At 41.4% G+C, this 26,010-nt stretch overlaps 1 protein-coding gene across 1 annotated transcript in view; it reads left to right on the plus strand.

Moving 5' to 3' along the window:
- Nucleotides 1-480: 480 nt before the first annotated feature.
- SORCS2 (sortilin related VPS10 domain containing receptor 2) overlaps nt 481-26,010 on the plus strand; it is a gene marked incomplete at its 5' end in the record, with an annotated part of 106,657 nt that continues 81,127 nt past the window's right edge. Inside the window, 2 exons of the mRNA XM_083358328.1 lie at nt 481-714; nt 7,087-7,154. Coding sequence (XP_083214454.1) covers nt 481-714; nt 7,087-7,154 — 302 coding nt within the window. The remainder of the gene's footprint in view (nt 715-7,086; nt 7,155-26,010) is intronic.

A 26,010-nucleotide genomic window follows, 5' to 3' on the forward strand; every position in this document is an offset into this window, starting at 1 on the left:
AATTGTAAGCCGCCCTGAGTCTTCGGAGAAGGGCGGGATATAAATGGGATTAAAATAAAAATAAAATAAATAAAAAAATAAACCCGTGGCGTGGAGCGAGGCGTCTGTCAGTCATCCGAGGCCCGACAACCGCTGCTCGGCCGCGCTTTCTTCAGCCGGCTAAACTGCGCAGTCTCGTCTTTCTTGACGGGAGCATCAGCGCGCCCCGTCTGCTCCGCTCTTCGGCATCCGAGCAAACCCGCCGAGGCAGCGCCGGCAGAGGGCAGCCGCTGCTCCTCAACGGGGCGTGGAGGCTCCGACACGTTGTTTCCCACGCAGCGCAACCTCGCGACGCTCCCTCCGTCTCGGGCTCAGCCTCCCCTCGCCCTCGCTCATCTGCCAGACTCCTTTATCTTGGCCCGGCGGCGGGGAGCGCAACGGAGGCCGAGCCGGCCCGCCCCGCCAGCAGCATTCCGGGAAAGCGGAGCGTCGAGCCTCGGGATGCCGCTAAGGCTGCTGCTCTTGCTGCTGGCGCTGGACGCCTGCCGGGCGTCGCGTCCCCACGGCTGGCTCTACCGCCAGAGACGGAGCAGCCCGCGGGAGGAGGAGGAGGGCCTGCGGGATCGCGCCGCGGGTGGCCCGGAGGCGGCTTCCTTGCTTAGCACCTCGTTCGTTCTGAAAGGCGACGCGGCTCACAACCAGGCGATGGTCCACTGGACGGGCGACAACAGCAGCGTAAGTGCCGAGTAGCCGGCGCCGCTCGCCTTGGCCATCTGGGATCGCGCCCCTGGAGCTGCGGGGCTTTCCTGCTCGTTCGAGCCGAGTCCTCATGGCGCCCTCGCCGGCAACGGGGGAGGGGGAGTGACGTGCCGCGTTTGGGTGGGGAAGGGAAGACCCTCTTCGGTCCTCCCCGAAGGAAGAAGAAGGGTCGCGCGGGTCCCTTTTGGAAGCCTTTGCCAGTCGCCGCGGAAGCCAGCCAGCCCCGTCCTCAACCGGTCAGACAGACCTCCCTCCCCCCTCCCAGGCTTCCTCCAGTCGGAGAGAAAGCTTGACATGTAGATGGACGAGTGGGATTCCTATTTTCTGGAGTTTTGCCTGCTTGGGCGGATTAAGCCAGGGGTCTTCAAACTTGGCCCTTTTATGACTTGTGGACTTCAACTCCCAGAATTCCTCAGCCAGCAAAGCTGGCTGAGGAATTCTGGGAGTTGAAGTCCACAAGTCATAAAAGGGCCAAGTTTGAAGACCCCTGGATTAAGTCATCCAAATGCAGTTGCTTCCGAATTCGTGGGAAGAAGTTAGTATCTCTGACGGGGTCTGCTCTAACTAAAACACCGGCTCCAAAAACCCCCAATGAGATTTCCTCTCGCTCCCTCTCCCCCCCCCCCTGTTAGAGAGAAGAAGCCCATTTTTCATATCAATTTCATAATTTCCCAGATGTCAGTGGAAGTATATTTGTCCATTTTAAATCTCTCCCAACTAAGATATTTTTTTTTATCCCCTGTGTAACTCTAGGAACGTAATTTTGCCCTCTCCTGGATTGTGATAACTAGGGGAAATCTTACCCTTTTACACTTAGAAATGCCTGCTTGTCCCAGATTGCCATGTTACGGGACCACATTGGGACTCCTCCAATCCCAACTCCACACACACACACACACACACACACACACACACACGCGCGCGCACACACACACACACACACACACACACACACCGCCACTTGATGGTTACAAATGGACATGCCATGCTTGCACACAAAGAGACACAAGCTTTCTCTTGGCAAGGCAAGAATAGAACCACACTTTGAGATCCTCTAGGACAGAAGTCCTCAACCTTTTGGGCACTGGGGACCAGTTCCGTGGAGAGAGGTTTTGCACCGGAAGGTGCATGATATTCTTTGCTGCCTGCATCTTGTGGATGGGGCTTTGCTTGTTTGTTGCTGGCATGCCGCGGCCTGGTACTGGTCCACGGACCAGGGGTTGGGGACCCTTGTTCTAGGATATGCAGTTTGGATGAGAGGTATGCTGATAATCGTGAAAATTAGTATTCAGTTCCCATCCTATTTCATTTTATGGCAGTTTTTGAAGAACATGATTTCAGAGGCAAAAGTATTGGTCTTTAAAGTTTTAAGATCTCCAGAAATGCCAACACCAATTAATATCCATCTGCCCCAAAACAATATGCCTTAAAATCGAGGCAGTTACCGGTATTTCATAATTTGGTGGCATCCTGTGTTGGTTATTTCATTATTTTTTGTGCTTTCCCAAGACAAGATTTTTGGGGTCAAATACCACAACTAATTCATTAAAATTTCATGGAACCTCTGCACATTATCATGTAAAAGCAGACAGCAGTTGCTTTTTTAAAATAAAAATTAAAGACTATTGTCATCTTTTATATAAAGATGGAATGATAATGTAATTTCCATAGCTGCAAATATATTGAGCATTGATGCTCATTTTTTCAAAAAGAGGTTGGATGTGTTCATTGATTAATAAAAGGTAAAGGTAAAGGTTCCCCCGCACATGCGTGCTAGTCATTTCCGACTCTCGGGGCCGGTGCTCATCTCCGTTTCAAAGCCGAAGAGCCAGCGCTTGTCTGCAGACGTCTCCGTGGTCATGTGGCCGGCATGACTAGACGCCAAAGGCACACAGAACGCTGTTACCTTCCCACCGTAGTGGTCCCTATTTTTCTACCTGCATTTTTACATGCTTTTGAACTGCTAGGTTGGCAGAAGCTGGGACGAGTAACAGGCGCTCACTCTGTTACACGGCACTCGGGATTCGACCCGCCAAACTGCCGACCTTCTGATTGACAAGCTCAGCGTCCTAACCCATTGAGCCACCGCATCTCCTCATTGATTAATAGAGCAGCTCAAATACTAAAGCATAAACATACATTCAGTATAATCTTTGCAATCAGTTACTTTATATCTGGTGTATTTTATTACTTTAAAAAATAGCAACCAAATGCTTTTCTGGATATTTAAAAAGACAAGTTTAAATAATATGGTTTTAAATTTAAAAGAAATTATAAAGGAAAAGGTAAGAAAAAGCAGTAAAATCTACCACAAAAACATATCTTTATTATATGTTAATGCAAACCAATCATACATATATATATTCATGTCACAGTGCGCAATTTAATTAATAACGTTTAAATCAGCTTTCTTAACAGTGCGAAGAGGAATTCAAACTGTATTAACCACTTTTATGTAGTCCAGATTTTCAAGCAGTCTGTGTTTTCTTTTAAAAAGTATTTTATTTCATTTTACCACATGTTTGAAACTTGTAAGAAAATTCTCTCTCAGTTTCTAAGTCGTATTTCAATACTGTCTTGTAAACAGAGCTTCTGAATGTTGTTACAAGCTTTTCAAATTCAGTCAAGTCTGACTGCTCTGCTTAGTTTTATCATTCTTTCTGAATTAGTTGATGATATTAGAACGAATGTCATAAGTTGAGGACTACCTATATGTTTTAATTAAACCATATTTTATCCTGGGTCCACCAGTATTTTGAAAGCATGCCCTGTTTATTGGATCTTCCTCTCAGCCTGAGAGGAAATTTGGCTCTATGAGGAATGAAATATGTATGTGCAATTTTTTTTCTCTCCCTCTCCCTGAAATTTCCTTCCACCAAATTCTTAAAGTAGCTAATTATCTGTTCCTACCCTCAGCAGGGAGCAGGTAAAAAAAAAAGAACATGTCTAATATACTACCATGGTTACTTTCTCTACCCAGCACTGTCATTGCAGTTACTATAGGCCAGGGGTAGGCAACCTCGGCTCTTTTATGACTCATGGACTTCAACTCCCAGAATTCCTGAGTCAGGAATTCTGGGAGTTGAAGTCCATGACTCATAAAAGAGCCGAGGTTGCCTACCCCTGCTATAGGCTGAAGCCCAGGTAGACCGTTTCCTGAGATGGCCACATTGTCATCACTGTCCAGCCAAGTCTCAGTAATACCTACTAGACCAGCGTCCTCATCCATCATCATATCAGACTTGGATGCAACCTGTTTATGATCTGTCCTTTACAAGGTGCCCTTAGAACTAGGACATCCCCTTCTCCTGTGGCAACATGTGCAGGGTGATGTTGCTTCTCCTCCTGCCTGTCTCTATCCCAATTTGGGTCCCAATTGTCTTAGCCCCAGAGACAGACAATTTCTCCCATCTATCTTCACATGCCCCACTCAGCTCCACTCTTTGGCTTACACTGGCATGTATAAGCAAGCAGACTGTATCTATTCTATACTAACCAGATACATAACCCCTGATACTCAAGGTCCTATCTGTCTACCCTAATACTTATTCAATTTTCTTTTGCCTTCAGCCACATGGCTAGCCTCCTCCAGACCTTTCCAGGAGCTTTTCTTTGCTCTCCATACAGTATCATGCATTACCTAGTAAAATCAGAACGAGAGAGGAGTACATTTCAGCACTTCTCAGCTGCATCTGTACCATGTGATCTGAAAAGTCCAAGTCCAGGTTTGATTAACCTAGCTCTGCTGTGGCTTCTAAGTCACTTCCTTTCTGCAGCCATGGTATATTCCTTCTCTCCCTGTCATTGTTTTCTTTCTCCATGTCGCTGGTCTCCATGAATTCTTTTTTGAGGGAGCCAGTCGAAAATCTCCACTTCTGTTCTCTTTTCTCTCCTTAATTACCTGCAAAACCAGATTCCACCCTCTAACATTGATCTTTGTTGCTTTGTGTCATTCATGGTAACTGCTCTGTTGTCCTCTGCAGCAATTTCTATGTAGGGTTTTGAATCTGAATTTGAATTATTCCTTGTTGATATTTCTGTTACAGTCTTTTCCAGTTCAGCTCTCTTGTGGGTATGGGGCAGGAACTGGTATCAACAATTTGGACGATCTTTTCTTTCATCTGTCCTACTTCACCCATGTCTTCCTACCCTCTGGGACTTATTTAAAGATACTTGCAGTTTTCAGTCATCTATCACTTTCACCCTACCCAATTTCCTTACTCTCCTCTTCTCACTTTTTCATTATCCTGCGGTAATATAATTAACACCAACATTGATTAAGCTGACTAAATTAAACATTTAACCAGAGTGCTACTAAAATTAATCATCTGTCCAATAGTTCATATGCATCTCTAGATCCAAATGCTGGCTGTCCTGCATTTGTGGAATTACTGCAGAGTTTCATAAGCTATGTCTTAGTCTTGGGAGGAAAAAGTGCTATCAAGCACCAAATTTGGCCAGTACAAAACAGAAACTATAGGTTCATGATGTCGAACTAAATTTTCATTGAGATACTAGAAACTGTGTTATGCGAGCCTCTGATAAGGCATGACCCCAAAGAGTTTTGTCTGTTTTCCTTCGAAAGAATAGAACTAATTTTGGAAAAGGAATATGTATGTTTTCAGTTCCTTTGGAATTGAGCAATAAGGATCAATAATGATTAATACAGCAAAGCCTATATTTAGAGAAAATATAAATCTGGTTCAGGGACAGATCAACAGGATAATTGCCTTCTGGTGATATTCATCTTTAAAGTTCTTTTAGAAAAAAAAGAGTGGCATGACCCTGCTGAAATCCCAGTGTAATACAGCAGCTGATTTGAGCACATATTTTATGTGGTTTCCAGAAGATCTCTAGAATGTCTTGAAAGAAAAGAACAGTGGAAAAATAAAAGTTTTCTCTGTACATTGAAAGATCAACTTCTATCAATTTTCCAAGTATTGTGAAGCTCATATTCTGCTAGATCCCTATTTTCTTTTGATTTTGAAATCTCTTTCATTCTGTTGGATTTAGAGTTGAAAGAGTAGGCAGCCAGACCTAAAAGACAGGCTGGGGACATTAAGCAACATTTCTTACCAAGCAGAACATAGCAAAAGAGCTAATTTGGGGGAAAACCTCATTGTGTCAACCATCTGTCTAGCAAATTCAAAATTAAGGAATCTTCACAGCTTTGAGGTGCCAGAAAAGGTATTTATTGAATATACATCCCGGCACTGAAGAAATAAAACTAACTCTAGTTTTCCTGCGATAAAATCTGGTTAGTTAACAATAGCTTTGCATAACCTCCACTCACCAAGTGTTCCTGTTGCCCTATAAGAATGTTCCACTTCTCGTCAGACACCTGCTTTTGTGACCTTGGCTCTCATGGTTTCTGGTCGGCTTCTTAGAATTCTGTTTCTTTCACAAGCTCTCTATTCCCTCCTCCCTATATCTGTGGCAAGTTGAATAGTGATAGAAGTTAGCAAGCATCTTAGCAATTCAACTTTGACACTTTGAGAGCAGGTGAGCGGTATGAGCCATTCCTTGGTAGGTGGCTTGAATAAGGAACACAAACAATTCAGAGATAAACCATGAATAGAAGAGAATAATAACTTGATTGTCACTTTGAATGTACAATAATCGGCATACATTAAAATGAAATTTTGTTGAATACAGCTCTCAAATGGCCACCACCTCCAATATACACTACATAAATGTGACAAAAATAAATACCGAATTATGCATATACTCACATAAATTATAGGTTCTGTTTCAGCTATCATAAGAAACTACTTTGTGAACCTACCACATTCTCTAAGCCAAGGATTCAAAGAATGTTTTGCCAGAAAAAAACCCCTTCAATTTTATTTATGGAATGAAACAAACAAGCAGCATGATGGCTTAGCATTATGTGAGAATGCACCTAAAGACTAGAAGCTTAATTATAGTTTATTTATGAAGCTTATAAAAAAAGTATGTAATATATCTGTTCATTTAAACTGTAGACCTATGTATACTTTGCTAGGAATAAATCCTTTTAATCTCATGCTTTTAAGTAATAGCTGCATCAATCTGTTTTGCTGATTTTCTGAGACATTTTTGGTTTACAGTGCAAACCTGGATTTATCTGTTTGGCAGTAAGCCCCTTTGATACCTCTCTGACCACAAAAAGGCGAAGAAACAATGCTCAGCTTTTTAAAAAGCAGTGATACAATGGATAACTTAATAATTCTTAGAATTCAAGTCTTGTCAGTTTGTTTATTTTATTGCATATTAATATGGATAATTTAATTATGTATATATATATATATGTGTGTGTGTATATATATAAGTATACCTTAGTTTTCTTTTTTGCATGCTTTCCTTTAGGTAATTCTGATCCTTACTAAATATTACCACACTGATATGGGCAAAGTGTTGGAGAGTTCTTTGTGGAGGTATGTTTCTTGCTTATATTCTTAGTTTTCCTAGAAATCAAAGAGAAACTATTTCCTGCTTGAACATATTGGTTTTTTTAAATTGTTGTCACTTGAATGGGGAAAAGATATGGGTATGGCTAATGTCTTCGATTTTGGAGGCTTTTGTTTGTTTTCTTAAATTATGTTGCTTAATGTTTACTTCATAATTATGGGAAAATATCAGGAAAATCACCACATTGATTTTTAGTAGCCGCACTCAGCAATGTAATAGTAGAAGCTTCAGGAGCTGCAAGAAAGGGGATCGGGAATTTGCAGATTGCTCCCACTAGGTCAGGGGTAGGCAACTTTGGCTCTTTTATGACTTGTGGACTTCAACTCCCAGAATTCCTGAGCCAGCATGGCTGGCTCAGGAATTCTGGGAGTTGATGTCCACGAGTCATAAAAGAGCCAAAGTTGCCTACCCCTTCACTAGGTCATACAATTAATCTACTATATGATTAGCACGATGCACATTAGCTCCAGTGTCAATTTATTTTAGTTCAAATGAATATCTACTGAGTGAACGATTAAAATGACAAGTCCTTTTAATGCTGTTAAACGGTAGAGAATAAACAAGCATTCTAAATCTACGATCTCTGCTCCAGATCCCACTGCTCTTTATCCAGATTGCTGTAAAATTAGTATGAGCATAAAGATTTCAGCTAAAAATCCCCCAGTTTTCAAAATGAAAATATACAGGAAATTAGAAATTAGGGGAAGGCAAACTTATAAGGTCAGGACGGTGTTCTCCCATGTTATTGTATTGTAATGAATAAAAAAAGCTTTCTCCAAATGCTGAGTTTCTAATTTTAATTGTGACATCATTGAGTACGGAATTAGAATAGGATTTGCTTCTGCTGCCTTGTGCTAAAAATGTTTACCAAGGGATAAGTGCTAGATACTAGATTTTTGAAAGAAAGGTGTGAAGAAATAAGAGCATGATTATTTGTAGGACTGGTAGGTTAAATCTGTTTCATTTTTACTACATTCTACCGTCCTTCCACGGAGTTAATGGTATAAAACTAACCACAGGACAATAGCATCGGATGGAATTGTCTACCTCTGCAAACCTCCTCATAGAAATAGAAATCCACGACTAGATGATTGCTTAAATCTGGAAATTCAACATTAAAACATGCATTAAAGTGGGCTGCATATAATTAATTAGCTTCCCAGTCAGCAATACCAATACACGAGAAACAATACTGAATTGAATGTCACTAAGAAATAACATCTTTTAGCTCGGAGGCCTTGTTACTAACATCAGTGAAAAATAGGACCGGAAAGCTAGAGCCTTGGTGGAGCAGTGGGCTAATGCCTCCTTAAGTAACACCAGCTGCCTGCAATTAGTGCAGGTTCGCATCCCACCAGGCTCAAGGTTGACTCAGCCTTCCATCCTTCCGAGGTAGGTAAAATGAGGACCCAGATTGTTGGGGGCAATAAGCTGACTTTGTAAAAATGCCGCTGGGGGGGAAACCCTAATAAGCAGGCATATACATAGAATGAAGGTTATTGCTAAGCATATTGATTTGTGCTTCTTAGATTGTAAGCCGCCCTGAGTCTTCGGAGAAGGACGGGATATAAATGAGATTAAAAAAAAAAGCTAGATGCACAGCAAAGTAAGAGTCTGGCAAGGACTCTGTGGTTATTTACCTCTAAGGACTTGTACCTTATGTGCCATCATGTATGCCTTTAAATTTGTACGTGATTGTGGTACTAATGAAAAAGAGGAGGAAAGAACACAAGGTCCAACATGCAACTTGCCAGCATTCCCCCCCCCCACAAGAGGTCCCCAAATGTGTGGAGGCAACTTTTGGTCGCTTTTTTGGAGATTTTGAAGGATGCTCAGTGCTGTCCCTTCTACTGTATTTTTTGACTAGCTGGAGCTTCCAAGTGGTCTTCAAGGGAGCCTCCTGTAGGGTGCATTACTGTAGTTCATTTGTGAGGTGATTAAGGCATGTTTGTAAAATGAGCTCCTAGTCCAGGAAAGGGAACAATTGGCGCACTAGATGTACTTGCACAAAAGCCATCTTGGCTACAACTGCCACCTGCTTTTTGAATGGGAGTTGTGAGTCCACTATCACCACCAGGTTGCACACCAATCTTGAATGGTGCGATCCTATCAAAGTCCTATCCATGAACAAAGATGGAAGATCCCCAGTCTTGTCAGGATTGAGCCTGAATCTCTTCTTCTTCATCCAAATCCTGACACCGCTAGATAACAGATCAGTACATTGAGAGTTTCACCTGCACTGCCTAGGGATGAAATGTATCATCACATACTGGGTTCTCAACTTACTAATGACTTCACCCAGAGGTTTCATGTAGATATTAAACAAGGAGTGTGTGGGGGAGTGAATCTATCCCTTAGTTAATTCACAAGTAAAGAATTCTAAACTTGATCTCTCCCATCCTGTCAACACCAACAGGGACCAACTGCTGAGACGATTCATGAGATATATCTCATTGAGTAGAAAACAGCTTTTACATGTAAATATTCAGTTAAACTGGCAATGTAGAGTCTTTTTTCCCCCAGCAACATATGCATTTGCGTAGGCGGTAGCCTAAATGCAAGTGCTGTTGTATATAAAATTAAAAAGAGTACTGTGATAATTCCAACATAAGGTATGTTCTTAATGAACTGTATATTATAAGGGAAACTGTCAAACAAAAATTGAGCAAATCCGTTTTAATGGGTAACCGTGAGAGATGGAGGGGAGGGAGAGCTAGTGTGATGGACTATAATGAAGCAGCAGTTTCCCAGGAAGATGGAGCACAATGCAGAAAGAATCGGGAGAGACAAGAGGCAGCACAGCTGGGAGCTGGAGAGGAGACAGAAGAAGAGAGTTAGAATAGCCACTCCATAGAATTTCCCAGGGTATATCTATTGGGCTGAGAATAGTAAGGATTCTGTCTATTGCAGGGGTGTCAAACTCAATTTCATTGAGGGCCGCATCAGCATTGCAGTTGCCCTCAGGGGGCCAGGTGGGTGTGGCCTGGGTGGGTGTGGCCTACTGGGTGGGCGTGGCTAGAGTGCATATGGCCTACTGGGTGGGCATGGCCAGCTCTACATCATTCGCATCAAGGGTGCCTATGGGGCCCTGGGCAGGAGTGGGACAGAACTGAGGGTCTCTGGCAGAAGGAGGATCTCTGAGCCAGGGCCAAGGCAGTGGGGGCCGTTCCCTCACGGTTTCCAGGATGGCTTCGCGGGCTGCATGAAACCACTTTGCGGGCCGGATCTGGCCCCCGGGCCTTGTGTTTGACATGTCTGGTCTATTGTGTGTAAGCAAATAAACTGAATTCTGACTGGACAACTCTACAACATTCTTAGGATAAGAATGACAGTAACTAAAATAACGCAAGATGTAGTTCTAGTTTCACCAGTGGTGAGATTCAGCCGGTTCGCACCAGTGCGGCAAAAACCGGTAGCTAATTTTTTGTTGCCCAGGCCCAGAATGGACGTCCGGAAGTGGCATCCACACAGAGAACCGGTTGTTCACATACTTGAATCTCACTACTGAGTTTCGCCCAAAATCTAAAGTTAACCTGGTGACCTTGGGCTAGTCCCTTTCAGCACTAGGAAGGAGGTAGTGGCAAACAACTTCTGAAAAACATTGCCAAGAAAACTGCAGAGACTAATCCAAACCGTTACCAGGAGTCAAGATTGAAAGTGCCAAAAATAAATAAATATCCAAAATATGGAGCACATTGCTTTCATATCTTATTTGGTCAAATTTCTGCATAGCTCAAAGAATTTTGTCTAGAAATTCAAAGAGCTGAGAAAAATTAAACAAAAAGTTTTATTTTTTTGCATTTTTCTTGCATTTTTAAATTAGTCTGTTTTAGAATTATGAATAAATTTTTCAGTCAAGGTATTCTTGTATTGGAACTCTTTATTCAACCTAAACTTTGTTCCTAAAAACAAGGCAGAATGTTTCTAGATGCAATATAGAAAGGTTAATAACCACATTTGAGCTGAGGACAAAAACAATTTTTGCAATATTTCTCTGGCACAAGAGAAGAAGGAGGATCCAATGCATTCTTTACTTATAGGTGCTCTTATTTACTTTTGTCAATATTGATAAATATTGCTGTGCTCTTGTTGGCCTGACTAGATCTCAAAAGACAAGAAAAATAATAGAATGGGTAAATAGACCATTTATTTATTTATTTATTTATTTATTTATTTATTTATTTATTTATGGGATTTATATCCCGCCCTATCTCCCGAGGGACTCAGGGCGGCTAACAACAACAAAACTTAAAGGTCTCTGTACAGTAAATTAAAAATAAAATTTGAAATAAATTAAAATAAATTAAAGAATAGAGTTAGAATTGTAAATATAATTAAAATCCCTGTCAGTCTAGGTCAGCCAGGTGGAAAAGGAGTGTTTTGAGGCCACGGCAAAAGGACTGGAGATCTTGGGCCATCCGAAGCTCAGGGGGGAGCTGGTTCCACAGGGCTGGCGCTCCCACAGAGAAGGCTCTTCCCCTGGGGGTCGCAAGCCGACATTGTCTAGCCGACGGTACCCTGAGGAGGCCTTCTCTGTGTGAGCGTACTGGGCGATGGGAATTCGTTCCCGGCAGCAGATGGTCCTGCAAGTATCCTGGGCCTAAGCCATGTAGGGCTTTAAAGGTAAGAACCAGCACCTTAAATCTCACCCGGAGGGCAACTGGTAGCCAATGCAGCTCACGCAGGAGGGGTGTAATATGGGAGTATCGGGGTGCTCCCATCACTACCCGTGCAGCTGCACTCTGCACCAGTTGAAGCCTCTGGGTGGTCTTCAAGGGCAGCCCCATGTAGAGAGCATTACAGTAATCTATACGGGAGGTAACGAGTGCGTGGGTGACTGTACGTAGGGCATCTCGGTCTAGAAAGGGGTGCAACTGGTGTACCAGGCGAATCTGGGCAAATGCCCCCCTAGCCACGACTCTAATATGATCTTCAAAACTGAGTCGTGAATCCAGGAGGATGCCCAGGTTGCGTGCTCTATCAATGGGAGGTAATATCTCTCCTCCTATAATCAAAGATGGAACCTCTTGAACTAAACGAGATGTCGGTACGTAAAGCCACTCAGTTTTGGCCGGGTTGAGCCGGAGCCTGTTCTTTCCCATCCAAATCTGTACCACTTCCAGGCAACGGGACATCACATCGAGGGCATCACTGGGTTGGTTTGGGTTGGAGATGAACAACTGGGTATCATCCGCATATTGGTGATACCTCACCCCAAAACCACGAATGATTTCACCCAGCGGCTTCATATAGATGTTGAACAGGAGGGGCGAGAGCACCGATCCCTGAGGCACCCCACAACTAAAGGGCCTTGGGTTGACCTCTGCCCTCCTGCCAACACCGTCTGCGAACGGCCCGAGAGGTAGGAGGAGAACCATCGTAGAACGGTGCCTCCCACTCCCAACCCCTCAAGACGACGCAGCAAGATACCATGGTCGATGGTATCAAAAGCCGCTGAGAGATCTAATAAGACCAGGATAGAGGAGTAACCCCTATCTCGGGCCCGCCAGAGATCATTCACCAGCGCGACCAATGCCATCTCCGTGCTATATCCGGGCCTGAAAACCGATTGGTACGGATCCAGATACTCAGTTTCCTCCAGGACCAAAGGGAGTTGCCGTGCCACCACGCTCTCAACGACATTCGCAAGAAAGCGAAGGTTGGAGACAGGACGAAAGTTGTTTAAAATAGCTGGATCCAATGCAGGTTTCTTAAGGAGGGGCCTTACTACCGCCTCTTTCAGGGTGGCAGGGAAGTACCCTTCACTCAGTGAGGCATTGATAACTGCTAGGATCCAGCCTCGTGTAACCTCTCGAGACGCATACACCAGCCACGAGGGACACAGGTCCAATAAACACGTGGCGGCACTTAATTTCCCCATGATCCTGTCCACTTCATCTGGAGTCACAGGATCAAACTCTTCCCAAATGTTCTCGGCCAAACTCATCGTTTTCCTCTCGTCAGATACTGCCCAGTCAGAGTCCAGACCAGCCCGAATCTGAGCAATTTTGTCCACCAGATATTTACTAAATTGCTCGGCCCATCCTTGTAAGGGGTCCTCTCCTGTCCCTTGATTTAAAAGGGAGCGGGATTTAAAAGGGATTTATTGCTGTAGGCAGGGCTTTTTTTCTCATAGAACGCTCAGAACGGAGTTCCGGCACCTTTTTTGGATGGAACCTTGTAGGGTAGGCAAGGTGGGTTGTATGACATGTGTGAGTTCCGGCACCTTTTTCTTTTACAAAAAAAGCACTGCCTGTAGGCATTCAATTAGAAACTGATTGTCCTAGCTGTACACGAGGATTCAACAGATCTACAGATTTTGCAGAATTACAAATAACACTGAAGCTGAAAGCAGGCATAATACTTACTGAACTATGAAAGTTCTAAATTCCATTTTTAAACTCAGCTTTGCTGTAGTTACCGTTTATTAAAATAATATATTGTATATTGTGTTCAGTTGTATATTGCAGCTGAATTCTTAGTAATTTGTTATTTTGTGCAAAATTATCCCTTTATTCATAGTTCTGAGTTTTACAATCCAAACACAATAATTTTATGAGAAAACCAAGTTATAGTTCACACCACCGATGGAGACAGATGGAGGTTTCCTCATGTCCTGCTCAATTTGTCCTCCCCACCCCCCCAAGATTAAGCCAACACTCTCTCGTATGGTTTTGGAAAGTTTGAAAACCTGGCTTGGTCTCAGGTGTGGGTCTAATGTTTGCTATTTGTTTAATGATCCCTGTTTTGTTTTATTGATTTTGTCATTAGAACATTTTAGTCTGGGCTGCTTATTTATTTAATTTTTATTTATATCCCATCTTTATTATTTTCATAAATAACTCAAGGTGGCGAACATATCCAACACACTTTCCTCCTCCTATTCCCCCCCTTCCCCCCTGCAAAGAATTTGGAAGAATTTTGCCATTGCCGCCTTCTTGAATGTCTGTTTGACCTCCCATTCTAATCCACAGCACTGAAATTTTGTGGTGATCTCCAAGTACTAACTAGATCCAGACCATAAAATTATCCCCTCACCCAGTTTATTCTTCCCTTCTTTAAAACAAAAACCCTACAAACTTTCACAAAACTTTCTATTTGTAGCTTGTTTGACAACCCTGATATCCAGTTATCCCAAAGATGCTTTTTCACGAGGCAACTGGACTTTCTTGTTTTTCTTTGAAGATGTTGTGCTTCTTATCCAAGAAGCTTCTTCAGCTCTGACTGGATGGTGGGGAATGGAAGGACTTATACTGCTTACAGACAGCTGGCCATTTGCATTCTTTTAGAGAATCGTTGAGGCCACCTGGAGGTTTAGCTGTGTCCTCAGGGTCACCTGAGTACTGCAAATGGGTGTGGAGCCTTCTTGGAACTGTTGAAAGGACTGTGTTGTAGACTGAAGATAGATGATGTCATATTCCTCCCCCTCTGTTAAGAGAGGGCTGTTCAGTTTTGACATAGATGACCTCTTTGACCCCTCTTTGTCCTCTCTGTCCAAAATGTGGAGTTTGCTGTCTTCGAAAGAGTGGCCTTTGTCTTTTAAATGCAGATGGACTGCTGAATCTTGTCCTGATATCCAGTTAATTCTCTTTTTGGTGAGGTGTTTTTTTTTTTTTTGCACTCAGAAATGTTTATTGAAAAGTTTTAAAAATACAGTTTTCCTTTAAAAAACCCCCTTCCCCCTCCCTCCTCCCCTCCCTACCTCCCCCCTTCCCCCCCCCCTCCCTCCTCCCCCCCACCTCCCCCCAACCCCCCTCCCCCCCCGGACTTCCCAGAGCTAAATACAAGGTATATATATATAAAAAAGCAATCATAAACAACCATATACTAACAACTATAAATTCTAAAATCCATCACTCTCTAACTTATATAGGATCAAACAAAACTTAGCATTATTAAATATATATAGAAGACTAAAATAGAAAAAGAAAAAAGAAAACGAAAGAAGACTTATTCGAATGCTACATAAAACTTCTTAACCCTATACTTGTTCTGGATAAACTCAATCCATTTTCTCCATTCCATAATATAATGTTCTTGCGAGTAATCTTTCAAATAGGCCGAAATCTTCGCCATCTCTGCCAAGTCGGAAACCTTTAAAATCCACTCTTGTATAGTCGGCAGTTCCTCTTTCTTCCAATATTGACCTATCAAAAGTCTTGCTGCCGTAACTAAATTCAACATCAACTTAGAGTCCACAACTGTAGCGTCATCAATTATTCCCAACAAAAAAAATTGCGGACAAAACTTTATCCTCCGTTTAAAAATCTTCTGCATATTCCACCAGACCTTTATCCAAAAAGCCTTGACCTTTTTACATGTCCACCATATGTGAAAATATGTTGCCTCTTCATCACCACACCTCCAACATTTAGGCTGATAATTCGGATACATACTTGCAAGCTTTTTAGGATCTAGATGCCATCTATAAAACATTTTATAAAAGTTCTCTCTTAGACTTTGAGCTTGAGTGAATTTTACATTCCTCACCCAAATCTTTTCCCACGTGTCCATTGTAATAACTTCCTGAATGTTTTGGGCCCATTTTATCATACAATCCTTAACAAGCTCTGTTTCTGAATCGATCTCTATCAATGCAAGATATATCCGTTTAATATGTGCTGGTCCTTGATTTCTAATTTGCTTTATCAAATTTTCATCAGTCGTTACAAATCCATTTTTCTGGTCTTCTTTCCACCTGGCCCGTAACTGAATATATTGAAACCAAGTCTGAACAACCTTCTCTTCTCGCAAGAAGCTATATGATTTCAAGCACCAAATATTCCTTTCCAAACTTAAAATTTCCTTGTAAGTAGTCTCATCATGTTTGAAACCAGCATGTATATTTTCTATTGCGTGTTTTGGGATTGCCCACAATGGTATCTTGCTGCTTAACTTATGTCTATACTTCTTCCAGACTCTCAGCAGTGCCTGTCTTAAAATATGCATCCTAAACACAGTATCTACCTTCTTATCATACAACAAATATGCATGCCAGCCAAACAACAAATCATGGCCCTCAAGATTTAATAACCTCGATTGTGTCAAATTAATCCAATCACTTATTCCTACTAGTGCAGCAGCTTCATAATATAATTTAAAATTAGGCATTTTAAGGCCACCTCTCTCACGAGTATCCTGCATAATCTTAAGTTTAACTCGTGGCTTTTTCCCTGCCCACACAAATTTATTGATACCACGCTGCCATTCCTCCAGGTTAGAATCTTTCTTAAGAATCGGTATCATTTGAAATAAGAATAAAAATTTGGGCAGGATATTCATTTTCACTGCTGCAATCCGTCCCAACAAAGACAATTGTAATTTTTCCCAACTCTCCAGTTCTTTTTGAATTTTCCCCCATAACTTTTCATAATTATTTTTATATAGCTTTGTATTAGAGGGCGACAAAATCACCCCCAAATATTTAACCCTTTTAACAATCTCAAATCCAGTTAATCCTTCTAGGAGAGCCTTCTGCGAAACTGTCATGTTTCTAGCCAAAATTTTAGTTTTCTGTATATTTACTTTAAATCCAGAAACCTTCCCATATTGTGTTATTATCTCCATCAGGTCCACAACAGAGTTCTCTGGCTGGGTCACTGTAACAACCAGATCATCTGCAAATGCTCTCAATCTGTAATCCTGATCTCCAACTTGTATCCCCTTAATTTTTTCCGAATTCCGAATCTTAACCAATAATATCTCTAATGTTAACACAAATAACAAGGGCGATAGCGGACACCCTTGCCTTGTGCCCTTCTCAATATTACATACTGTTGTCAAACTATTGTTAACTATAATTCGGGCAGTTTGTTTTTGGTATAATGCCCTAATCGGTTGTAAAAAATTTTCCCCAAATTCCATTTTGTCTAAAACTTTCAACAAAAATTGCCAGTTCAATTGATCAAAAGCCTTTTCAGCATCTAAAAAGATTAGCGCAGCAGAGATCTGGTTGTGCCTTTCCAAAAACTCTAACACATCAACTATATGTCTCACATTAGTTTTCATTTGTCTTCCACTAATAAACCCCGTTTGGTCCCCATGAATCACCTGTTGCAGAACCCTCATCAGTCTATTAGCCAAAACCTTAGCAAATATCTTATAATCTGTATTTAAAAGCGATATCGGTCTGTAATTTTTAACTAAAGTAGCATCCTGGTCTTCCTTCGGAATCAAAGAGATAAAAGCTGTTCTCCAAGACGGGGGCACCTTTCCCCCCCTCTGGATTGTCTGGAACAGTTCCTTTAACGGTTTTATCATCTCTAATTGTAAGTTTTTATAATAGGCCGCAGTCAAGCCATCAGTGCCTGGTGCTTTATCCACCTTCAGTTCCTTAATAGCTGTAAAAATTTCTTCTTCTGTAATCAGTTGATTAATCCCCTCTTTTTGTACTTGCGTAAGAACCGGGATGCTAGCCTTCTCCAAATACGTATCAATATCTTTTGCATTAATGTCCTCTTTAGTATATAATTTCGAGTAAAAATCCACAAAGGCATCTTTAATAAGATTCTGTTGATACACAACCCTTCCTTTATACTCAATCTTATCTATATTAGATGCCCTTTGTTTTTTCCTCAGTCTATAAGCTAACCATCTGCCTGGTTTATTAGCATTGCAAAAAGTATTATGCCTAGCAAACCGCAGATTGGTCGCCACTTGATCAGCCATTAATTTATCAAATTGTCCTCTTAACAGTCTAATAGCCTCCTTGATCTTCACCTCCTCTGGGTTCAAAATCAAAGCCTTTTCTTTTTCCTTTATTTCATTCTCCAGTTCTTTCCTTCTAGTTTCCACTGCACGTCTATGTCTATTATTCATATATATCAACACCCCTCTCATATAGGCCTTGCTAGCATCCCAAACCATATCCATAGAGGTACCCTTATTCATATTCATCTCAAAAAAATCCTTCATCCGCTGTTTGCATTCTTCCACATTTCTCTGATTTCTAAACAAATTCTCATTTACGCGCCATGAGCGTCTATCTCCTCTTTCCTTATCAATCTCCAACCACACTGGACTGTGATCAGAGATAGTTCTTGCGCAGATTTTCACCTTTTTAGTTCTCAAAAGAAAATCATTAGTCAACAAAATAAAATCAATCCTCGAAAAAGATTGGTGTCTATCAGAATAAAATGTATAATCCTTCTCCTGCAGATGTCTCTCACGCCAAATATCTCGCAATTCCAGGTCATCCTTCATTTCAAAAAAAGATTTAGGCAGTCTAGCGTGACTTGGAATGCGCTTAAAGGCTCCAGCCTTATCCAACTGTACATCCATAACTCCATTCCAGTCCCCCATAAAAATAAAGGATTTATAATCCAACTGGGTAAGCTTTGTATCAAGTAAACTAAAAAAGTCAGCTTGTTGTTGATTTGGTGCATATAATCCAACTAAAAGCGTCTTTTTACCTTCAAACAACAGCTCGATCATAACATATCTTCCATGCTTATCTGCTTCAATTAGATCCGCTGTTAAGGCACTTTTAACATAAACAACCACTCCATTTTTCTTATTCTCTGCAGAAGCAACAAATTGCGTACCCAGCCTCGAGTTCAATAAGTACTTTTGATCCAAAACTCTAATATGCGTTTCTTGCAGGCATATAACATCTATCTTAAATTGTTTTAAATATTGAAAAACTTTCTTCCTCTTCTGCGGTGAGTTTAGTCCATTAACATTCCAGGTTAAAAATTTAGTTGCCATGTATATCCCCGAAAAGCTCTTGGACCACAGCTTTGATAGGACTGGTTACTTTAGGCCGTGCTCCTCCCACAGCTTGGCTATGAATGCGTTGTGAAGAATCTGAAGACTTTTGCTGATCTTGTTCTTTTATTTTCTTTGCTCGTTTTAAAGCAGCACGCGTCACTCTTTGCTCTCTAGGATCATCCAAAGAGATTGTAGCTTGATCTCCTCCAGCACCATTCTCCTCTGTTTCCTCCTCTTGTTGTTCTTCTTCTCCAGATCCCTTTCCAGCTTCCAGGAGCGTTAATGGGGTTGCTTTTAAGACATTATTGTAGAAATCACGTGCTTGTTTCACAGTAATCAGCCTATACCTTTTACCTTCATACATCACCATCAGCCCATCTGGAATCTCCCATCTGAACCTTATATCTCTTTGCTTGAGCTCTTGCACAAGAAATGTATAGTCCTTTCTTCCCCTTAAAATCCTTGGAGGAATTTCTTTTAAAACCAAGACTTCTTGTTCAGCAATCACCACCTTAGCATCATAGGCAGCTTGTATAACTTGATCTCTAATTTCTCTTTTTGCAAAATAAACCACCACATCTCTAGGCAACTTTCTCTGTCTAGCAATCCATGAATTCACCCGAAACACTTTATCCATAGCTGCTCTTATTTCAGATGCTGGCTGGTTCAATACCCCTTCGAGAGCCTCAGAGATCAGCTGCTTTAAATCTTCTTTAACATTCTCTTTTAAGCCTCTAATTCTGACAGCAAACTGCATCTGGTAATATTGGGCAAGGCTTAACTCCCTTTCCAACTTGCCTCTTACATTTTCATTCTCCCGTGCTTTTACTTCTAATATGGCATTCCTTTGAGCCAAATCATCCACTTTTTCATCTAAATCTTCCACACATTCCGCCACTTTATGCACTGAAGTCAAAATGTCTACCTTCATCACGCTGTACTTCTGTTCCATCCTCTCTTCCATTCTTTCCTCAAATTTCTCCAATTTCTCCTCCATCTGTGCAAATTTATCAGCAATTGATTGGTTAATTGATTCCAAAAGTACCTGGGCATGTTTATCCAGGGCATCTCGCAAATCCTTCGATGTCAGCACTTCAGGAGGGTGCAATGCCTGTAGTGATGATTGTTGCACCGGCGAGGATCCTCCACTCCGAAGAGTTTTAGAGGGAGGTTTAGCCGCCATCTTTTAATCCTCAATTATGACGCACTTTCAATTAAAGTTTAAAAAAGTCCAACAAGTTCGAGAGTATAGTAAAATAGTCCTCTTCACCTTTTCCTCTTGTACCGCTCTGCCTGCTCCTTTAAATCATAGTCCTTTCTTCAGGCAGGGATGGTTCGCAGACGCCTGGCTCTGCTCCAGGAAGTTCGGAGCAGAGACGACGGCCAGCTGGGAGCAACCCAGGCTTCGGGGGAGTTCGATCCTTCAGCCGCCCAAGCTCCAAGCTCAGGCGGCCTCGGAGAACTCTACCCCTACCTGGGGCCTCACCCCCTCCTCTTCTCCCGAGGAGGGGGCTTCAATTTCGCCCGAACAGCTGATCGGCGCTGTTTCGGGCGAAAAAACAAACAGCTGAGCCGCGGGCAGCCAGGGGAGGCTGTCTTCGGCGCTGCGCCGCCACCGGAAGTCCCTCTTTTTGGTGAGGTTGAATGGTGACATCTGTCCATGTGCTATTGAAGTTCCAGTTCCATTATCTTAACTTTTTGAAAGTTTCTACCAATCATAGAGATATTAAAATACATGAAATATAGATGAAACTTGAAAATAAAACTACTTGAATTAGTATTTGCATTTTTCCTGTTTTGTTGATTTGTTACTTTTTAATGCATATATAATATCTTACACTGGTTTGTATTTATTATCGTTCTCTTTCTCAAAGAAAAATCTAGTCCTGTGGAATACCGATGCTATCTCTGAAGAGTCTTCTAATACCACAGTAAAGTCAAAAGGCTAGATTCACATAACATTCTATCACAAAATATAGATTTTCAACACAAAAGATAAAATGTCAATCACTTCTTTATGAATTATCCTCAACTTACAACAACAATTGAAACTGCAATCCTTGTTGAGCGAAGCAATCGTTCAATGAGATGTCACGTGTCTGCTTCACTCGATGACTGCAATCCTGGCGCTCCCAGTTGAGGTCATTAAATGATCTCCTGGGTCATTAAGCAGACAGAGTGAAAGAGTTGCCTGCCAGAGAGACTTGGTCCTGTGCGGGGCTGAATCCCTCTGACGGGCAGCCCTTTTGCTCTGTTCCCTTTGCTGCTGCGTCTGTCCTGAAATCCAAACAGGATTTTGGCATGGAGTGTTTGCAGCATGGAGGTTTGCAGCCAGTTCCCAAAGACAAGAGGAGTCCCTCTGGCTTTTGGGACTGACTGTCAATGCATCGTGTTGCAAACATTCTGTGCCAAAATCCTATTTATAGTTTATAGTTTATAGTTTATTAAATTTTTATACCGCCCTTCTCCCGAGGGACTCAGGGCGGTGAACAGGGCATATAATAAAAATACAGAATACAAAAGTTAAGAACAAATTAAATTATAGCCCAAATAAAACAGTAAAAATATACAAATATTAAAACCCAAGTTAACTCCCCATCAGGCCAGGCCAGCTTGTTCAAATAAATGGGTCTTTAGGCCGCGCCGGAAGGAGCGGAGTTCCGGTGCCATCCGGAGCTCAACCAGCAGTTGATTCCACAAAGCCGGGGCCCCCACAGAGAAGGCCCTCCCCCTGGGGGCCACCAGCCGGCATTCCCTGACCGGAGGCACCCTGAGGAGGCCCTCTCTGTGGGAATGCACAGGGCGGATTTCAGGACAGGCCATTTTTGGCCAATGCCCAGAAACCAGGAGTCTTTCAGCAAGCAGAAATGGCTTGTGACCTTCCCTGTTGGTTTCCCTATTGACTTTCTAGGGAAGCTGACCGGGAAGATTACAAACGACAATTACATGATTGTGAGCACCCATATCTCAATCCTGTGAGGGTAAAATGGCTGTAACTTTTTGGGCATGGGCTGTAACATCCTTTGTTCAGCACTGTGGTAATTTTGAGCAGTCACTTAACAAATGATTGTTAGCCGAGGACGGCTTGTAGTGTATTGTGTAAACTCAGCTAGTGTGATTTGTAAATTTATTTATTATTAATTCAATTTGTATACCGCCCTATTCCCGAAGGACTCAGGGCGGTTTACAGGGCAAAATTTAAAAACAATACAGTTTAAAATTAAATTAAATTAAATATGGCCCCAAGAATTAAAATCCCAATTTAAAATCATTAAAACCCCTCAGTCCAGGCCTGATAGCTCAAAGTGCCAGGTTTTTAGGTCCCGGCGAAACGAACGAAGGTCAGGGGCAATCCAGAGTTCTGTTGGCAATTGGTTCCATAGGGCAGGCGCACCCACAGAGAACGCCCTCCCCCTGGGGATCGCCAGCCGACAATCCTTGACCGGCGGTACCCTGAGGAGGCCCTCCCTGTGGGAGCGCACAGGACAATGGGAAAATGACACTATTTGTACTTTACTGTACCATTTTTACCCAGTTAAGTTTTTATTCAAGAAACCAGTATTACACAAAATATGGCTTATGTGAACACAGACAAAATTTGGCAATTGTTAATTTGAAACTGATCTCAGAAAACATGTAACACATTTTGAGAGTGTGTCCCCTTGCAGTGGTCTACTGTATCACGAACAGGTTTTGGTTTTGATCTCCAAAACTGAAGTTAGTTGGGTCAGATTCTTTTTTCTGTTGCCCTGCATATAGAACAACCTTTTTCAAGATATTTTGAGAAAACTCCTATTAATGTGTCAGAGGTCTGCTATATATTTGTAGACATGATATTTTAGGTAGTTCATTACTGAAGATCTTGTTTAGTTGGCTTTATTTGTTCAATGCTAGTTATTATTTTAATATATGTTTTAATGTATGTTTTAAACTTGTTTGTAGAGAATCCTGTGTAGTTTACTCTATGTAGTAAGCTGAAAATGGAAACTAATTCATGAAGTACAGCTGGGGTTGTTTCAGATTTCACTCTATATGCTAGTGGCTTCAGATGTGTTGCAGTAACACATCTTTGTTAGTTATGTATGCCTCACCACCCCACACATCCTATTTTGCAGTTGGGAGTTTCAAGTGCTTTTGTTATTTTCTGTATTTAAAAATAAAACACGGAGCTGCACAAGAGGAGCAAAAGAGGAAAGCATAATGTGATTCAAACGCCACAGGAAGAAATTAAATCTCGACTGCTTTGAAAAAGGGATGCTTCTCGGCAGGAAATAAAAGAAGCATTACTTGTAAGAATAGAAAATTGAGATGGGTTGCTAGGAAACTAATAAATTAATTGAAAGATAGATTCAGAGGGAAAATTGAACAGTTGAAACCTATTGTTACTGTCACATCCATTTCTATTTTTGGGTAACCCCTTTAGTACAGCCAGCCAAAGGTTCCTAAAGAATAAGCAAGTTTTGGAATTCTCCTGAACTCTTCAACATGCAAGATGGGGGGAAAAGCTGAGAGAAAAATGAGTGTTTTAGTCATGAGCTCTGTAGTTCAAGTTGGTTCCAAAATGAAAGTTATGAATTGAACGTGTAGTTAATGGTGCCGCGATCCGAAAACAGGGAGGATGGAGTGGCTACTCTTATCTGAGGGGCTCTGCTAGCTTTCAGAGACATAGTCCCATAATAAAGGAAGGAGAGATCATGTTCAGTTGGATTCTAGGGTTCATTTGGGATCTCAATAAATTAAATGGAATTCTTGGGTTTGTTAGTAAGGTTATCTACTTATTTACTAGATCCATGTCTGTCCTGATTTATTAAAGTTGCCTGGAAAATGACATGCAGTTGGTGATAGCTGTGGCCATGAGTCTCTTTGTATGGAACCATCTTACAGTATGTGGCAACTACATCCTTTCCTGGATCAGGAGGCCTTACTCATGGTTACTATTGCCTTGGTCATTTTATGGTTGAATTATTGCAGTGCACATTACCTGGGGTTGCACTTGAAGATCACTTTGAAGTTATAGCTGGTCAAGAATGCAGGGGCATTAGTGGTAATGGGGACACTTTGGTGCACTCAGAAACACCTCTGCTCCATGAATTGCATTGGTTGCCATTAGGCTTCTGCGTAGAATCCATAGTAGTGGTCATCGTCTATATATCCCTTCATGATTCAGGGCCTGTGTGACTTCCTTTCTCCAGTTATGTATCCTGTCCTATAGATTTAGTAGAGTGGGCATATTCAAGATCCCATTGTTAACATTATATTATGTTAACACCCCTGCCCTGTGGAGTAGTATCTTTTACCCACATCCTCCCAGGCCTGACCACTGTCATTAAGGAAAGACTATAAAACATAGTTTTCCATCATGCCTTGGGGTAGGATTGTTGGGAATTCTCACTGATATTGGGACTTTATTCCTTGGTTTTTAGTAATATATTTAGGTTGATGTTTTCTACTGTTTTTATTGTTTTAATATTTCTACATATTAAAACAATACTCGGAGTTGCTTGAACAATTCAGGAGGTTGATTAATCAGATAGACAGACAGTCAGACAGACAGACATAGGGGATCTAATGGCTTTTTATATTTATGCTGGGCTGGGAGAGGCAACAGTTTTCTTTATTCCTTAATACTATGTAAGCTTGTCCAGGAGATGTGAGGAAGCAGTTGATGCATTCTTCCATGTGTTTCACACAAATCTGATAAACATGTTACATGAATGTTCAAAAGAGGCTTCTGGCAAATATTTCTTAAGGTAGATTATTAGAGCAGTCTGTGGAAAATTGCAGGCCCAGTTATTGTTCACAATTCCTATCTAGAATTTCTAACTGCTTTTGGATCTCCACACAACCTGCAAATCTAAGACAATTTCAGTAGCCTGCCATTCTCTAGTTAATTAAAAAGTACAATGTCTCAACCGGCGTTCAAGGAAACATTTCACCCATTATTGCACAAAAAGGCAAATTCCAGTAGTATGCATATAGAGTGTGTGTTTTGAGAGCAAAATGTAAAATCATATTTTAGAAATTAAATTTTGGATTATTATTTTTTTTAAAAAAAGAGTCTCAATAGCATTTAAGAGGAAGCAAAGTAGGACAAAAAGTATCAGAAGTGGCCTGGGCGAGAGATGACACTATGTGAGATGGCAGCCAGGAGTCCGAAGGAAAGGGGATAAAAATTGTCTTATAACTTTTTAAATTTACATCTGGCCTTTATTATTTTTATAATAATTTTATAAAATTTTATAATTTGTTTTTATAAATAAATAAAGTCAGTGAGCATGCCTAATACTCCTTTCCTCCTTCTGTTTTTCTCACAACAACCTTATGAGGTGGGTTGGGCTGAGAGAGTGACTGGTCCAAAGTTACCCAGCTGGCTTTCATGTGTAAGGTAGGACTAGAACCCACAGGCTCCCAGTTTCTAACCTAGAACCTTAACCACTAGACCAGACTGCCCTAACATTTCCAAACTGAACATTTTCTTATAGCTTGCAAACATACTTCACATATGGCTAGTATCATTTCTATGAATTCTCAAAAGAAAAAAGCACAATAAAATTTAGCAAACACTTCAGGAATATTTGGATCCATTAGTAACTTTTTTAAACAAGACAGTCAAAAGTGAGTCTGATGCCACTTTAGAAAGAAATTAAAATTAAACAAATACAATATCTTTTGCAGAATACAGGCAAACTAAAAATGGCAGTCCAAACTCCTCGAAGAACACAAAAACAAAGGGCAGCTGTAAAAAAAAAAAGAGGTCAGAAAAGAAAGGTAAGCATAGAGATTAAGCTGGTATAAATAAAAAATGATATTCTGACATGGTGATTATTTTGTCTTTAATGAAAAGTAACATTCATCACGTTTTAGAGGAAAGTGTAAAAAGGAAAGGAAAGACATATTTAATCTAACATCCTCCTCTTAAGTGGTACAAAGGGAAGGGATTATAATAGTAAAATCCACTTTTAACAGAAAAAGTATTGGCAACGTTTACATTGTTAGCGGGCTTAGAGCAGAGATGGAAAATGTTGGATACTTGGCTGTAGGGCAGACATGTCAAACACAAGGGCCCGGGGGCCGGATCTGGCCCGTGAAGTGGTTTCTTGCGGCCCGCGAAGC

This window comes from Vipera ursinii, assembly GCF_947247035.1.
Source record: "Vipera ursinii genome assembly, chromosome: 3".
NCBI classification, from domain to species: domain Eukaryota; kingdom Metazoa; phylum Chordata; class Lepidosauria; order Squamata; family Viperidae; genus Vipera; species Vipera ursinii.